The 17,937-nt window shown below is 34.3% G+C and overlaps 1 protein-coding gene across 2 annotated transcripts in view; it reads left to right on the forward strand.

The window, feature by feature from the left end:
* Window positions 1-1,252: 1,252 nt before the first annotated feature.
* pcsk2 (proprotein convertase subtilisin/kexin type 2) overlaps window positions 1,253-17,937 on the forward strand; it is a 47,078-nt gene continuing 30,393 nt past the window's right edge. Inside the window, exons 1-5 of one of the 2 annotated variants that reach the window (XM_088933619.1) lie at window positions 1,253-1,998; window positions 6,101-6,205; window positions 15,234-15,347; window positions 16,045-16,153; window positions 16,564-16,601. In XM_088933619.1, coding sequence (XP_088789745.1) covers window positions 1,813-1,998; window positions 6,101-6,205; window positions 15,234-15,347; window positions 16,045-16,153; window positions 16,564-16,601 — 552 coding nt within the window. In that variant the 5' untranslated portion in view covers window positions 1,253-1,812. The remainder of the gene's footprint in view (window positions 1,999-6,100; window positions 6,206-15,233; window positions 15,348-16,044; window positions 16,154-16,563; window positions 16,602-17,937) is intronic. The other variant, XM_088933620.1, reaches the window with a different exon arrangement.

Genomic DNA, 17,937 nt, shown 5'->3' on the forward strand with positions numbered 1-17,937 from the left:
CCAGATGAATAGAGAAGCTTGTATTTAAAAAAGTACAATGTATAAAATATATAGACAATATGGTTGCAAAAAGAAATAATATATGCAATGTATTGTACTGTACATACTGTACAAAGCATAACATGTCTACCTTTAAATGTCTCATATTATTTTAGAATTAGAGCAAACTAAAAAAGATGAGGTCAGAAACTGAAAAAAACACTTTTACTTTTTTATTATCCTTAAAGCAGGAGTGAATAAACAAAGGAAAACAAAGGAAAAAGATTTATACATACACATTCAGTGTGCATAAAGAGCTGGAATGCATTTGTTCAGCTGGCATGATTGTGCTGTGGAGTGGATTAACTGGAATAGTTACTGCAGGTTTCCATCTGAGGAGTGACAGTTGTAGCTGAAGGCACAAGGTCTAGGCTGTTCAGGCCTGAAGAACACCAGTTCACAAAGTTTCAAGAAATCTGACATAAGGAAAAATGCTTTACACTTCAATGGCCCAATTAGTTAAGTCAGAGTCTAGAGGAAATGGAGACCTGGAGAGACTGTAACCCTCAAGCACCAAAGCCATCCTATTTCATTGAAATGGAAAATAACACATTAAAACATTTGGCTGGTGATTCAATCTGCAGCGTACCAATTCAATGTGTTAAATATAGGTTTTTAATTTACTTTCATCACCATTAACAAATCCATTTAGAAGTTTAAATGTTTTGACTCTAATAAAACAAAACATAACTACTTTTTCCATGAAGTTATATTTTCTGTTAATTTTATTGCATACATACATTGCCAAAGCATAAAAAGACATCATTATGAAAGTAACTTTAATTCCTTTGTAGCTTATATTGCACATTGACGCCTTTTCCGCTCAAACATATTAATAAAGTTAGTCATCCTTTGATTATTGTTAGGGAAACTGAATAAAGACAACACGGATGCAAAAATTTACAATACCATTAAATGTTTTTTAATTGTCTTGGACAAACATATAATAATAATAAAGACTCTCTAAACTCGATGTTGAAACGATCAATTTTCAATATTATATATTAAATATAATATTATTATCAATAATTAAGTAGTCTCGATTTCTTTAATGAATAGTGCATTTTACTGTAAATCATTTAGAAATTAAGAGTAACAAACCTGAACATTTTTAAAAACTGTTGATAACTCAAAGAAACAATGCCGTCTACTGTATACAGTACATTTACAGATGCCGATAACGCTGCAGAACCAATGACCCATTTTAATACAAACATGCTTATACTGTAAACCTCTATAGAAAACAAAAATCTCTAGCGCGAGAAGGGGGAACCACCAACAGATTATAGACTATAGTCATCTGTTTCTGTTACTAACCAGACAAAATTATGTAACCGCTATTTAATTTAGGGTTTCCTCCGTATTTTTAGTCAGGGCAGTCCACCAGTATTCTGTAGGAAATGGAGGAATTCTCCAGGGTGCTGAAACAGGACGCAACGCGGTATCTGCAAGTGAAGGCTTCGTTTGAGCTAGGGGACTAAACAGCCCCACCCGCTCAAGCTTATTGGGCAAAATTCTGCGGAACGTCATTCAGTGAAACCCTTCACGAACGTGCTGATGAATTATAGATGAAATGGAAGCTGAAAATGCAGATTTGGTGCAAAACACAAGCACACGGTCCTACATATAATCAACATTTCACTGGCGGACAATCCAACTTCAGTTGTTTCCTGTGCAGCGAGATGCATCCCGAGAGACGCTGATTCAAGTCAATAGCAAGCAAAGCATCCCGTTTGCAGAATTCAATTCCATCACTACATTCAAACTCGAGAAATGATGCTTGGATTAAATCGAGATGGGACTACAGTCGTTTTGGTTTTGCTTAATGCAATTATTGTTGCAAAGGGAGCTACAGAGAAGCCTGTCTATACCAATCAGTTTTTGGTAGAGTTACATGAAGGAGATCATGATGTAGCCAGTCAAGTTGCGGCGGATCACGGCTTTAACAGTGTTCGAAAGGTAAGAGAAATGCCGATTCTCAAAATACAACTGCGAGCAGACATTACTTAGTCTTCACAATGCAGACGCCTAACATCTACAGTAAAAGTTTCTACTTTATTTTTGTGTTTTTCTAATTTTAGGAAACAATTGAAATGTTAAAACCCCAATCCCCTTGTAGTTCAACTTCAATTGTATATCTTAAGTGGCTCCTACACAGATACTGTACTGTATATTGTGTACGTCTGCATACTTTCAGCATGCTGGAAGAATTCTGTTGGGTACAACACATTGATCTGCGCTTCCCCGGCAGAAAGGGAAAATGTTTCAGTAATTAAATACAATACGTGTGGCGTTGGTATGATGATGCTTTAGATATCCCTTAAATTATTAAGCATGTTCCAATTGCAAATTTCACAGCAAATGTCAATATTTATTGGATTAAATACAACTAAACTGAACTGAAGTGAGCTGATAAATAGGATTGTGTATAATCTAAATATATTTTAGCTGTAAAACAGTTCTTTGAGTCTGTGTAGGGATATTTTTTTATGTTTATCCCCAATTGCAAAATGTAAATAATAGTGGTTTAAAACATACTGTGGGTTAAGACACGAGCCTAGGTTCACCTATTCTACAGTATGCGACGTCGTCTAATGTTTGATGTGTAGTTGAGAAACGTTAATGGTTAATTTAAGTTTATACAGCAAAGCCGAGTCGTAAAGACAAAGTTTTCTCAGATTTAAAATAAACGCGAAAAGCCTACAATCTTATTCAAAAAGAAATATGTTTTTTCTATGAATATTACATAAATGAGTTGTATACAGTATATGTTTAGAATATGCTGATCCGTTTTTTTAAGGATATGCCTATCATTGTTTTACAATGTGAACATACGCGAATAAAGGCAATTCACCTTGTGATTTATTATATGACCCATTAAAATCATCAGTTAAAACCCCAATAAAAGAATTGCATTGCCCTATTGTTAGTTCTGACGACGAGAGTCGGAGTCTCTTGTGTAATAGGTTTTTAAGGGATCCTGTGGGACTTTTTGGAATCCAATAAGATAATTGAAAACTCAAGGCACCCTCTGGGACTACATTAGAATCTGATAGGATTATAACAAATTTATCATTAAATTACAAACATACAAAACCGATTATTATTACTATTATTACATCTTCTAGGATTAGAATTAATTTGACAGTATGAAGAACAGTTAGGAATTCACTAAAGCATGGGGAAGGAAGAGGATGTTGGATAGATCCAAATGAAAATAACCGATGATATTATAATAGCCAGGCTAATGAATAATAATCTAATACAGTTTATCTCATGCATGCGATACTTGAGTCTATAATGAGGTTGATGGACCAAAGTAACCAAAGTACTATCTCAGATGGTTTTCTTTTCTTATTGAAATAGTTATAAATTATTAAACAGAGTAAATTGCATAATGCACAGTTTTATACCATGTTCAAAGTAGAGCATGGAGTAAAAGCTATACATTGCAAAAATAATTATAAAACTAATTAGTCTTTCAAAAAGGAAGTTATGAACTTTCCATTAACCTGGATGCCTTCAATAATTTAAGGCATGGACATCATACTTTCTGAGTACAGCATGTACCACATAATACAACCTAGATAGCAAGGAAATTTAAGAAAAGTATGTATTTTTATAACATAAAAGACTTCATGAATTAATTTATTGTCCTTGATAGCTGTGGTGCATTATAAGAAAAATCTGTTCTCTTTTGTTGTGGTTTTTCCACAAAATTACCTTCTTTTTAGCATTCCCTTTGAATAAGCTACTTTAGGCAGGTTAATAAACAGTTCAGTCCAAAAAGGTATTTGATCATGATCTTCTTGGATATTACTTGGATGGTATTTAAAAATGTGAGAGACATGAATACCAAGCATCATTTCTTACCAGGTTCTTTTTCAAAACCATATTACAGTTTTTGTTTTACAATTAGGTTGTGTTTTTTGTTACACTATGATCTCACTTGGTGGGAGTCTCAAACACAGCATATACAGGTATACTGTAGGAGCAAGTAGCATCGAATGGTAGATTTGTAGTCATACAGAAATTAAAGAAAGCAGCAAAAAAACAATAAAGTCCACTTAAATCTAAAATACTCATGTTTACATTTTCATAGTGTCCATTGCATTAAATGATTAAAAAGCTTTTTTCAACACTTTAAGTACCTTTATATTGGTTTTAATGTGTTTTCTGAAACATCTTACAATCGTCTGGTTGATAGAACTGTACAGGATAGCAAATTATTTCCTGTAAATGTACTATAGGTTTTAAAAATGGTTTAAGAGCTGTTGCATTCTAACAGGCACCTATCTGAAAATAAATCGAGCAGTGTTGGACTTTGGATGCTTGGGAATTCATATTTTAAGCATCAAGATATATGAAAAATACATCAATTATGAGTCATGAAGGATGGAAATGAATATTCTTTCAGCTTTATTTTTCTGATGAAAGATTGGAATGTATATTACTTTGTGAACAATGGTTTCTTTCAATTACATAACATGAAAGAAGCGAATACTTTGAAATAGTTTGTCCATGCATGACATGTTTACTTGTTTAAACAACAAACTAATAGAAATGGCATTAAATAGAACTATGCTGAAAAAAAGAAGAAAGAGAACACAACGTTTCGGCCGTGGAGTCTTCTTCAGGTGTCAGCTCACACCTGAAGAAGGCTCCACGGCCGAAACGTTGTGTTCTCTTTCTTCTTTTTTTCAGCATGGAATAAACCTATTACTTGTTCCTTTGCAGCCTACGCATGCTGACGCAGCTACCCACCTGAACTATTAAATAGAACTGCTGTCTCTTTTTGCAAAGTGTCAGTTTGCTGCTTTAAATTGATGAATCCACTTCAGGCTGATATAAAAATAAGTGAAACACCATGCAGAATACCTCAGTTCAAAATGTCTATTAAAAGATTTAAAAAAATTATGTAGGAAAAAATACAGTAACTTTTTTAATTACTGGGACTTGATAATCAAATATATGTATTTTAATTTTAAAGAAGGATAATGCTTAGGGAATGGGGTAGCATGATGGACAATTTTATTTGATTTGCTTGGCTGTCTTTGTTTGCCGGTCCCAAGCCTGCCCTAAAATGAAATCTGGCAATAGAGTCTTGCTCTGATACTGCTGACAGAGTTCATGACTCAGAGCTTTACCTTCTTCGAAACCATCTAAATAAAATAAACTTCCCAAAAAGAACAAGAAGATGCTCCTAATGTCATGATCTAACATGGCAGCCTGCACGAAACATTCAGCATTGTTTTCTTCCAGGGGTTTTCCATTACCAGTGTCAAAGCACAGAAGTGAAATAATTTGAATTTCAGAGACAAAACCTAGAGGCGTTAGTGTGTGGAATAGGTTGTTATGCTTCCAGATGATGAATGGTATGTGGTTTTGGACTGTATACCTAGTAATTTGTATGAAAAATCTGAAGAGTAATTATTACAATAAATTACAGAATAATGGGGGATGCAATGTTTAGGCTTCTATTTGAGAAGACATGTCAAATTAAATCAAAATGTAGACATCTGAAATGTCTGTCCCTTTTAATGTCAATTTGATGCACTTCCTACTGTATATCTACAGTACAGTATCTACAGTATTGAATCCCATGAAACCTAGTTGAGTAAAGATTTGATCATTGCTCTTTTACAAGTTAATGCATAGGAAATGGCCATGTGTTTGTACTCTATTGTATATAGAGTAACAAATGGCTTGAGTCTTACTGTACATATAGTAAGCTATTGGCTACAGTGGGTTTTAATTTTTAAATTAAATTATAGAAAAATGTCACTGTTTTAAAACTAAACGGAATTGTACAGGTACTGTCAAATTTCCTTACAATTGATATCGGCTTTATCATGACTCTAAAGTCCACCAAAAAGAGAATTTTTATTGCCTACATATAAAGCCTGAGCCGTGCCTAAGCCGTTCTAGGGTGATTTCTTTGGATACATTTGTAGTATAATTAAAACATGCTTCAAAGTATAGAGAGCTGGAGAGCTATTGAGAGAAGGGCAGTTAACATAGTTGTAATTAGAAAAACAATCCTATTATCCTTTCTTCACAGCTTTCTTTTGGACAAGGACTTTTCCATTTTTATCATAATGCCATTCCAAAGACTAGGAGAAGACGCAACCTTCAGCACAAGCAGCGTCTTGAAAAAGACCACAGGGTAAGTCTCCCTGATGCTAATAGTTTCCACCTCCCAACAGTGGTTCCCATAGAAACTGTGCTGTATATGGTCAGCTAATCAAGGGGAAGAGATTGAGTAATTTCAGGGTTGTTCCTATATTTCTAACTGGAAAGAACAATTAAGTGAGTTATCATTTGAGGTGAAATACCCATGACATCTTAACCTTTCCAAAAACTTCCACACTTTTTACTGTAATTATCCATAGCAGTCTTCTTTTCTTGAGAAATAAACAGAAGTATTTTGTACTGTATTTGATATAAACGGCTGAAATATTTGAACATATCTACACAAATGCTGCTTTGTTATTAAAAAAATCCTTTCTGTTGGTCTATAAAATTAATGACATATTTTATTTTCTATGTGGACACCAGTTATTATTTGTAAAATATAGTATTTTATTGTTACAACACGTTTGTTGGGTGTTTTTGTTGTTTGTATTTATAGTATATATTTACTCCAAATTGTACTGCATAGCATGAATCAGATGTACTTTCTTCCTTGCTTTTAAGTTTCTATACTGCTTCTCATATTACCTAGATCCTTGGTGAAAAAAAACAACTTAAACCTTTTGAGCAATATGAAAAAATAAAAAGCACTTATCCACCTAGTGAAGCTCAATATGACCACAGTTATAAAACATTTTACTCTGGCACACAATACAATTGTAGAACGGCCTACTGTACAAGATAAGGAGCATAAGCTAACACTGGCAACCTCAGTGACAGTCAAATCTAACATTGGTAGATGTTTTGTGGGTTAATTGTTTGATTGTGTATTTCATTAAAGAAATAATTTCTGTAAAGTACTCCTTAACACATTTGTAGCATTTAATAGATATGTGTACTACATTAAATATTTGTTTTAAGGTTCACAGGATATGTTCAATTTATTTTCAGTTAAGTGTTAGTAAAATTGCTTCGAGCTCATCCTTAGTTTTATTGAGCTACAGTTAATAAAGAACCTGATTGAATTGTGGTAGCAGGACAGTTGGGAACACAAGACAATGTTAGTTTTCTGTCCTTGCAGGTTTTCTATTAGAACGGAACGTGCACAATATATAAAAATATCTAAATAAACGTAATGTATTCTGCAGTGTTCATATATTTAATGGATTAAAAGCTCAAAAACAATGTGAAGGCATAGACAGAAACCTTCATGTTACTCATATTTCATTAGTTATTTACCTTTTGTGATGTTACATTAGTGATCATGATATATTTATACATTTTTTCTTTTTCTAACTTTGCAAAGATATTAAAATTGACAAACAAATATAATTACTAATAAGGTACTGACATGTCATTTTCTGGGTGCACAGTAACCACATATCTATGAGGATTAAAACCAGACTATACCAACTAAAAATTAGACATTACAATCCATAAGAAATCTAATACCTTCCAGTGGATCTTTATATGTTTTTAATTGAAAGAGTCTGTATAATAATCTGTGGATGGCTTTGAGACACAGTCTGATCCACTGAGAAATAAGCAAAAATTAGTAGATTGCAACTCTGATTTGCAAAAGGAAATATAATGTATCTGTTTAGCAGAACAGAGCAGCTGCTCTTTTTTTACATGAATTTAGACCATACATTACACAAGCTGTATACTGTGTTTCTGTCCATATGCAAAAATATATAAAAACATACATATAATAAATAGCAGTAAATTGGTTCTATCAAGGCAGGCAAACGTCATAGAGAGTATACCAAATTGAGAACAGTATTTTTCTATTTAAAGTTCATTTTAAATACTATTTAGTCTTGGACTTCATTCAGAATCAAGTCTTGAAACCCACAGTAGGTCAGAAACTGGTAACACGCTGGCTCATTATAAGAGTATTACAAAGTATGTTCACACATTACTCTTGACTTTCAGATCATGCACAGTTCTTATGCAGCTGTGTTGAGTATTTTGTGTCAACTGTTTGGTCTATGCCTTGTTGATTTTATCTGTCTCCTTTGTCCTTTTAACTATTGCATAATACACCACTCAGTACGACATGTCATGTCAGACCTTGCTTAAATTAAAGGTGAACTACAGCTAACGTGACCTTTCAGCAACAAAACATACATGCACAGCATGTCTCTTGGTGATGCATCTGCTTGTGTCAGAACAAACTCGGGGCAAGTACATGACAATTATCTAAGGGGTCACATGGGCATTGCTTTTAGTAATAAGTGTTTCCATCTTGTTAAAAATGTGTAAAACACGTGCCACCCTGAAGAACAAAAATAAGCAGAACTTGTGTTTTCTGTCACACAAGTAATTGTTTTGTTCTTTTCTTATTTAAAAATGGTAAATTATCAGTAATTTCCTAGTTATGAAGACAAAGATACAGTATGAAATTAGTTTGGCTCAGAGGGCCATATTCAGTACAGCTGGCAGTCTCAAGGTGCAGGATTGACTTAACAACACAAGACAGGAGCCTGAGTAATGGGTGATGGAGGAACAGACAGTGAGGAGTGAAATGGAAGGAGGTTTTGATATTTGCTGCAATTATGTGTCACTATTTTCCAATTAGAATTGTGTAGGGAATGTAAAAGAATATGCCTAATATAAAACGATAGGCAAGAACAATTCACTTTGATTTGTTTTGAAGATAACAAGAGATTTAAAAAAAACCCAGGGTCTTACAAGACATGAATCTTAATTTATTACACAAACAAATTAAAACAGCCCTTTGGGTTAAATGTTATAACTGACTGTGAAATTATTTATCTCTGTATATACTATATACTGTAGCTTGGCAGCTTTCTTATAAGATAGCAGTATCCTATTTTTCTAGAGGATAGTGAACTATGGTACTATACATATTTGGTAAACTCTTATACTATATACTGTATATTCTTTGAGATATTAAATCCTCTGGCAAACCTTGGTATTTGGAAAGTATCTTGAAGCGAGCTTCAATTCAAACAGCAATGGGGTTTAATGTGCTTACGAGGCTATAGAGAACCTGACAACTGCAGAAGTTCATGCCATAGGTGTGCAATCCAACATGTCTCATTGGAATTCTGAGAAAGGTCACACAAAGCAGAGTGCTTGAAAAGTCAACAGGGGCATTTGAAAGTGCCCACATGTAACGAGAATCTGCTCTAGTGCATAAATCCTGGATAATGCAGTCAAAGTAAAACCATGTTGCAAAGAGGAACCTAGAATAGAAAAAGACATTTCTATAGCTTCACTTCATTTGCATAACTGTGCAAACACATTCATGGCTTTCCAAATATAACACTCAAAGTTAAAAATATTCCTCCATAAAATAAGTTTATGAGGAATCTGCTGTGAAAAGTGACACAAAATCACATGGTGACTCTAAATATAAAAAAAAACTTTTGGTGATGATAAATTAAAATTCCCAAAAAGCTTTGACAAATCTGACTCCTTCAGAATGAACAGCAAAATAGCTAACATTGAAACATAAATCAGAGGAGACAAATTCAAAACTTCATTTAACATGGAAGTACATTTAACCTGAGAACAGAAGGCACTTCGTTACCCAGAGGGTTTTGGAAGTATGGAACAAGGTATCCAGACATTTTGTTGAAGCTGATACCCAGGTGCCCTGCAAGAATCAGCTGGTGACTTGAGAGCTGTTAACTACCAGATGAAACAGTAAACACGTGGACTGGCCATCACTTCACTCAACATTCTTATGGTATTATGTTACAAAATGTTTATCAAATATGGACAGACATGATTTAAGCAATTTCATGATTAAATTGTAGTTCTAATATCAGTTAGGAATTGTAACAAAATGGTAGAAAAGCCTTTAAAATGACATTGACTGTACTGTACATGTGCATATCATGCAGAATAGGCAGTTAAATGTCATGCTAGTACTAACATTAAGACTACTTTTAAGATCAGCATTTAAGATATCTATGTCACAAATGTCTCAGATAAATGAAATCTCATTCCACCTTCATATAATTATAATAATTATATGTATAATTATATGTTTTCCCTTTAATTAGACTGTAAAGCCTTATTAAATTACTTATGGGTGTTGTATTGACTTAGCATAGTTGTCGATTATAATAAAACCATCCCTTGTGTTTTGTAAAGTAAGTGGTAACACAGATGAGCTTAAGTAAAGCCCTCGTGTACAGAACTAAAAAAAGAGCATTTTCTTATTGTAATGCAAACATTTGGTCTTTTTTTCTTAAAAGACATATTTAACTGCCTTATCCTTATCTGTGCTGGCAAACAACAGGCAAAATGAGAGGGATCTTGTAGCTTGTACAGTCAAGGGCTTATCGCAGATTTCTTAGAAGAAAAGTAGCCAAGATGGTTCTCTGATTCTACCGATAAACTAGAAACAAGATTAGTAGTGCAGTGAGAGTAGCACGGAAGAGAAGGAACTAAAACTACATTTTCCTTGATCCTAAGTTTACTAAAGGATACCACAGGCTCGAAATAGAAAATGTTTAAAAAGTTATACTGGTGAATAGCATTCAGTTGTACAGTGTAAAGATATGCAAAACCAATACATATATAAAAACCTTTACAGTTTTGTATTCTGAATATTTACATTAAAACAAATTGTAATCTAATTGATCCTGTGAAAAATAAAATTGTAATGTGTGAAAAAACATTGCATTCTGTAGTATATTTGCATTGTTACATGTATTTACAGTTGCAAATCTTTACATTTAGCAGCAGCAAATGCACATCTCTAAAATTAGCAGCAGCAGATTGAACAAAGAATAAAGCAATCTAACCACAACACAACAATAAGTAAAGGCCTTAGTTGTATGCCAAAACATCTTATAGAACAGGGTTTCTAATTTATTACTATGTAACAGCCATGCTTAAATTGTCTGTGGGTAAGATTATGCCACTTCACAATTACAACAATCACTTGCAAGTAGACATGAGATGTTCAGGCAAAAATTGCAGATCCAATTTAAATTCCCACTACTGGCCTTGTATCTGTCATTTTTTTAGACTGCTAACATTTGTACTGCTTTATTAAAGAATAAATGCAAAGCCTTTCCAATGTTCTATAGCACTTACTAACTAAATCAGGATATTCATGTGGGAATAATGATTTTCTGAACAAGATTTGTTCTTGCTTGTTGCACTTTGAATGTTCATCCTGATAACAAAATAATAGGTAGGTTGCACTGGTGAACTCTGAAACCTTTAATCGTTTCCCTGATTGTTTCTAAAAATCAGAACAGTTTTGACAGGCCTAGTTCATTGACCTTCAAAATGACTTGCCCATAGGTCCACAAATGTTGATGTTACTACTTTGTAGGCATATAAATCTATGCAGCTCTTGTCATAATGCATGCTTTCAAAAAGATCAAACTTCACACTAAATTATCTCAGGCCATAGACTGTTAATGGAAATGTGTGAAACATCATGTTCTACAAGGTTTTAAGAATATCCAAGATTTTTTTCTCCAAATGGATCTTCAGTACATGTTACAGCTACTGTATTTAGAATACAGCAATCATTTCCATCCATTAGTTTTTAGAACATTGTACTTCATCTGGCTCATTGATTTAACTGATTAACCAGTTAAGCCAAAAGTCAGACGAAGAATCAGTAAACTGTGTTATACTTTAAGCAAATCTGCTATTGATTCCAAAGAGGGAAAGGAAAGACTGGGCATATATGATACATGAGTCAGCCTACAGTACATACTTTAAAGCAGTCTGCCAAATTTATATATATATATTTATAACATACATTGCATTGATGCATTAGTCTTACAATTAGTCTTACACACTTATATGTACAGTACATTTCGTCTTCTACCACATTTATTTTTTCTTGATATTCTTAGCATACAGTACATCTATTCATACTTGGTTATCTGTACTTTCTGTTTAACTGGATAGTGTCTGATGGTATGAAGGCACTCAGATCATTGCAAAATAGCCTAGCAAATAGGAGAGATACTGCAGTGGATTTATTAGCTGGAAGACTGCGGTGCCTTTGTGGTGCTCTTTGTATTCTTAACATATTTTCATCAGACCTCTCCAAACAAACATTGACAGGGACAGTTTTGAGACCTGAGATCAGTCTTGTGCTTTTTCCAGGCACTCTTTAGCATAAACACAGTTTTTGAGGTATTCATAGCAAAATGTGAAATTATATATTGGACAGTTTTCATCTTATGAGTCACTCATGACTGCTTTTGGCTAATTTCTAGAACACACCTATTTAAAACATGTTGTTCGTAAGGAATCTCAGTGGGATTTTCTCATCTCACTTTTTCATTCTCCCAATTTTCTTTCTTTAATCACGAGTCTGTTTTCAGCACATCCTTTGGAAATCACAAAGCAATATACTTAATTCATTTTATATATTATTTTAATCACAGAAAAAAAAGATTGCAGAAGAAAACCCTGCATCTGATTATTTAAAGCTTCTGTGAATAGCCCTTAGTGTTTCTGTAAATGCTCTTCAAAGAAACCATGAGTGGCTCTGCTTTTGATCTCCCTGTAAAGTCCCTTTCTTGAACAAAAACACATGGAATTGCCAGCAGAAAGAATGAATCTCTGTTGCCATACATATTGCCTTTCCAAAGAATAGATGACACCACAGCTACTGTACAGGCAGACTTCAGACACATGGAATCTATGTCTCCGATATGATTTGAAAAGAATGAATGATTATGCAAAGTCTAAGCTGAAATATTAACGGGTCAGAAAAAGAGAGTGCTAACATTAATATGGACCCGCAACACTTCAAAATGAATACATCTGAATATTGTAAATAAACAGCTCCGTATTTACTTTTAAGATCTGATTTGGATTCAAATGCACTTTGTTATCTTAAGGCTTTTACTTGCTCTTAAATGGCACAGCAGCTATAATTCAATTTTAGTCACAGCTTAGAAATGAAAAGATTCCATTGAATTGTGAAGAGGGTGAAGCTGCAGCTATTTTCATGCATTCAGCTACAACATGCATTAGGTATTGAATGCATGTTAGCTACTTGCATTGGGTAAGCCAAACATGGTTTTAATTACAGAATATTACATATAACATTTCATATAACATTACATATAACAGTTGAATGAATAGAATAAGCTAGTTAGACATTTTCACTCCAGTTCTCATCATTTTTAGTTTTAATAAGATTAATTGGAAGATCGAGAATAATGAATATTTGGAGAGTAAAAAGGGGAAAATAATTGAAAGTTAAATGTATTCTTAACAGCAGTAAAACTGGGAAACTGGAATTAGTATTACCCATTGAGACTATTTTGGAAAGCTTCCAAAAGCTGGTGAATGAGAAATATGTGCTGTTTACCTGCACAGGAAGAATTCACAGAATATCAATTACTCATTTTGCAGTGAAAAATACGATGTTCAATCATTTTTTACCATAACTTAATACCATACTGTATATTAGCTGCATAGAAGAGAAATACGTAACATGCATGTCCTCAGTTGAAAAATTGAACATCCAATGTAATCATTCATCAATTAAGAGCTGCTGAAATTGGTCTGAGTATTTTATCCCGCTATTTCTTGAAAGAAGTAAGGTTATCAGCTTCAACACCATGGCTGGGTAGCTCATTTCCCATTAAATCATGTGCTGTGTTTTTATCCATTATTACTGTTGCTTGTTCAAACACATCAAACAACTTAGTTATGCAAGATCTGCCTTTTCTAAAATCAAGCGAGCTTTGTGGCTTATGAATAGCATCTTGATTCCTCAACTACAACTGGGAGAATACCATCAGGTGATTCGTTAATGTGCTTCTGGTAACTGTAACACATCTGCCACTTCTGTGCTAATGCTATTTTCAGTAGTTCGGTTAGATCCTAATGAATGTGATAGAGGAATTAAATATGTATAAAATATTTGGCGTGACTTGCCCAGCTGAAGGAATCGCAGCTCATCCAAGAGGATAAGCTGCTCAACCCCCCTCACTATTGCGAGGACTGAGCTAGGGAGTCTGCTGTAAGGGTGTTGATGGGAAGGCAGGGGGCTTGTCAGAAAGATATGCAAAGGGAAGACCTGTATGCAAGATCTAACCTTGCTCCCGAACTTCTATTATTATAAACTCCAGTAATATACACTTTTTTTTCTCCAGCATGAGAAACACCATTGATTTGTAAACATATAAGTGAAAAACTCATTTAATACATCAGCCATTTTCCTTTCATTGTGTAGACATTTCCTTTTATTATTCTGCTGACATTTTACTTCACTCTCTACTGTCCGCCCTTTTGCTGTTATATGGAAGTCCTCATTTTCATAGTTTTGAATATTTCTTTGTTTTTATTTGCGTTTTTTAATGCCTGACCTCCTTCGGTTTCCCCTTTGCTTTTCATCTTTTCATGTTTCATATCTTGGTGTCAGTGGGAATTTGTACGGAGCATAAAGATGCACTGTTTGCCTCTATGGAGGTCTGAGCTCAGTCAGGAACAGAAAGCACAGGTCTGTATTTTCCAGATGATTTCCACTGAAGGATAGAATAGTGAGGGGAGTCTAGAAGCAGAAACAGTGCAGAATTCTATGTAGGTTGAGGTCAGCATGGTCAATAACTGAATAAGCAGCCTTTTGGTTTCTGGTCTCACCTACTGTACACAATATGAAACTATAATGTCCAGAAGTACAGTACATACATTTTCCATCCATTCATGCATTCATTTTCTTACCACTTTATCCATTGCAGGGTCATTATTTGACATACTGTATACTATAAACATAAAATCTGCAGCTGGCCAGCCTAGGAAAACTTCTGTGTTAAAACTAAACAGCATCTTTTTTATTGGATTCTAAGCAGTGTAGTGTAAATTGATTCAAAGGCATTGAAAATGTATTGATTAAGTTTATTTTTAGTTTTCTTTTCTTTGTTTCTAATACATTAGTATCCAAAATAAAATGACTAATGTTATACATAATGTTATGTATGTCAATTTTTCAATGGCAATCTCTTGTCGCCATACAGTTGTTACGTATGTTTTAGCAGGAGAAGGAAACTGCAGAGAGAACATTAATTTTTCATGTTTTTTCCTCTATCTCTCAGGTGAAGAGTATATTACAACAGGAAGGATTTGAGAGGATGAAGCGAGGCTACAGGGATATTAATGAAATTGAAGTCAATATGAATGATCCACTATTCACCAAACAGTGGTATCTTGTAAGCAATTTTATAGATCAACCGTTACTGAAAAAGCTTGCATTTTTCTATCCTGTTTGAGCACTGTCTTTTACTTTTTGTTTTGAATAAATATGTATTGTTTTGGAGATAGCTTATATTAAAGGTTTCTACGTTTCCATGTAATTTCCATGTACTTTATTTCCATGCAATATTTTGTCTCTGTGGCACTAACAGGCCTACTGTACTGTATATAATTCAGAGTATAAAAATTTTATTGTCAATATAACTTTGACACTGAATAAAATTCTTTTGTGTTGAGTAATATTGTTTTTTGTTGACTAAAAATCAAATGAAGGATAGGAGAATACATTTTCCTTGTACAGTATGTGCTTTAAAATAATCATAGATTACTGGATGTTTCTCACGATCTGCCCACATTTAAACTATTTGTATTTTCTTTATACAGTATGTTAAAAATACATTCAAGTTCCAAACATATTAACATCTATAATCACACTCTGGATCTTCATCTATTGTTTAGAAGCAGCCATGACTTTTTTAAGAAAAAATGTGTCTTTATTAAGCTTGTCAGTTTAAGAGATCCCCAGCTGCTATTATGTCAGTGCAATATTGGTGACATTTATATTCCTGTCTGTTCCTCGCATTGTGTAATTTGTAATATACACGCCTAGGCTTCTGTTTTCATAGAGTGCCTCCATATTGTTTGTCTGATTAGATAAATACAGGTCAAGCGGATGGCACTCCTGGGCTGGATCTCAATGTGGCAGAGGCCTGGGATTTAGGATTTACTGGGAAAGGGGTGACTATAGCAATTATGGATGATGGTAAGCTTTTCATTCAACCAATCTTGAAAAGAAAAAAATAATGAAAACACAATATTTAGTGCATAAGCTTATAGATGGTGAGGGGGATGCTCTCCTGCCTCCCTTTTCACGTTAACCTACAGTATCTGTAGTTAAGAAGCGGTTCGATTGCAGACAAAATTGATCATGAAAATGCATTTTTCATCTTGGATTGTAACTTGTGTGTCTTTAAATAGAAACTGCCGCAACTACAATACAATGCTTGATGTACTATGAAGGATTCCAATGGGAAATTGGTTCCACCGAGCTTAAATTGAAAAAAAAAAAGTTGGAGTGATGACTGAATACATTTTCATCACATTTATTTGTTGAGTTTATTTGACATTTCAATTTTTTAAGTTTGACCAATATTTTTTTCTGCTTTGCCACAGGAATTGATTATCTACATCCAGATCTTGCTTCAAATTATGTAAGTAAGAGATGTCTTTTTTATAGTAAAACCATTGTGTTGTGCTCTGGAAATTGTGTGAAAATCACAGTAAAATTTGGAAAATCAGAGTTCAGGTCACTCAGCTAGACATTGTGATTTAGCAGAATCACAGAATCACAGGGCTCATCAGTCTGCAGAGGAGGGTTTTATTTTTTCTATTAGAATACTGAGAAAAAAAAAACATTGGAAATCATTGGCTGAAGCTGGGAGTACTGAAACAGAGTGCTTATCTTTTACATAATAGTGTTAAATGCATGCGATGATGAAAAACCTGAATATGAAGCAGTCAGTTACACTAGTGGAAGGCAAAGTTTCCAGTAGGATTATTGCATGAGGGACTTTCCTCCTTTCATTTTAAAGCTTTCCTTTGATGATGTTTCAGAGAAGATTTAACAAATCTATTAAAAAATGAAAAAATCCTTGCATTGTGTACAGTGCTTTTCATCCCATAAGATCCCAAAGTAAGTAACATAAAAACAGGGGAGCCACTTCACTTACCATCCATCTGTGTTACACAAAGCAACCATTGTATACCTGCAGCCTCACTGCACAGCAGATCAGGTGGACAAGTGAAAAAGTACTTCACCAGCTCTGTTAAGGGGGGGCTCTAGGTTGTGTGGATTATGCAGGCCTATGAATGAATTTAGCCAGGAAATTGTGCTTAACATTCTTATTCTTATAAATAACACCATGGGATCTGTAATCTACAGTTTAATGTCTCATCTGAAATATTAACTTGGCTCAGGTTTTCTTAACTTTAAAGAACTGATGCTAACATTCCTGTCCTGAAAATGATGGTCTTTTTTGTGTATTTCTGTGCATTGTGTTATGTGTGTGATGCCCACATTACTCTAAATGTATTTTTTCCCTGTCTAGCTCCTGACTGGAAGGTCCTGGGTTCAATCCCAGGTAGGGGCAAGTGATGTAGCTTGCTCTAATTCCTTCCAGACAGCTCCTAGATCCACTCAGCTTGCTTTCCAAATGAGTACTGGGGGTTAATCCTTCTGGGGGTAATAGACCGTCCGGAGCGTGATGCTGACCACATCACCTCCACCTCCAGTGTCGGATGGTCAAGAAAAATGGTGGCCCTTGTCCCCTCATTCCCCATGGGCCTTTATGGCCTGAAAAGGGACCTATAATACCTATTTTTTCCCATTGTTTTGAGTTGAGCAAAAAAAAGTATTAAGTATAAGAAATAGTATAACTGTTTTGAACATATACTGTACCTCAATGACAACTAATCAAATTAAGTTTTAACTAACTATCCTAGCTGGTTTAATGAGGAACATTTAGATCAGGGGTGGTCAATCCTGGT

This window comes from Atractosteus spatula, chromosome 15 (genome assembly GCF_055471065.1).
Source record: "Atractosteus spatula isolate fAtrSpa1 chromosome 15, fAtrSpa1.hap1, whole genome shotgun sequence".
In the NCBI taxonomy this organism is placed as follows: domain Eukaryota; kingdom Metazoa; phylum Chordata; class Actinopteri; order Semionotiformes; family Lepisosteidae; genus Atractosteus; species Atractosteus spatula.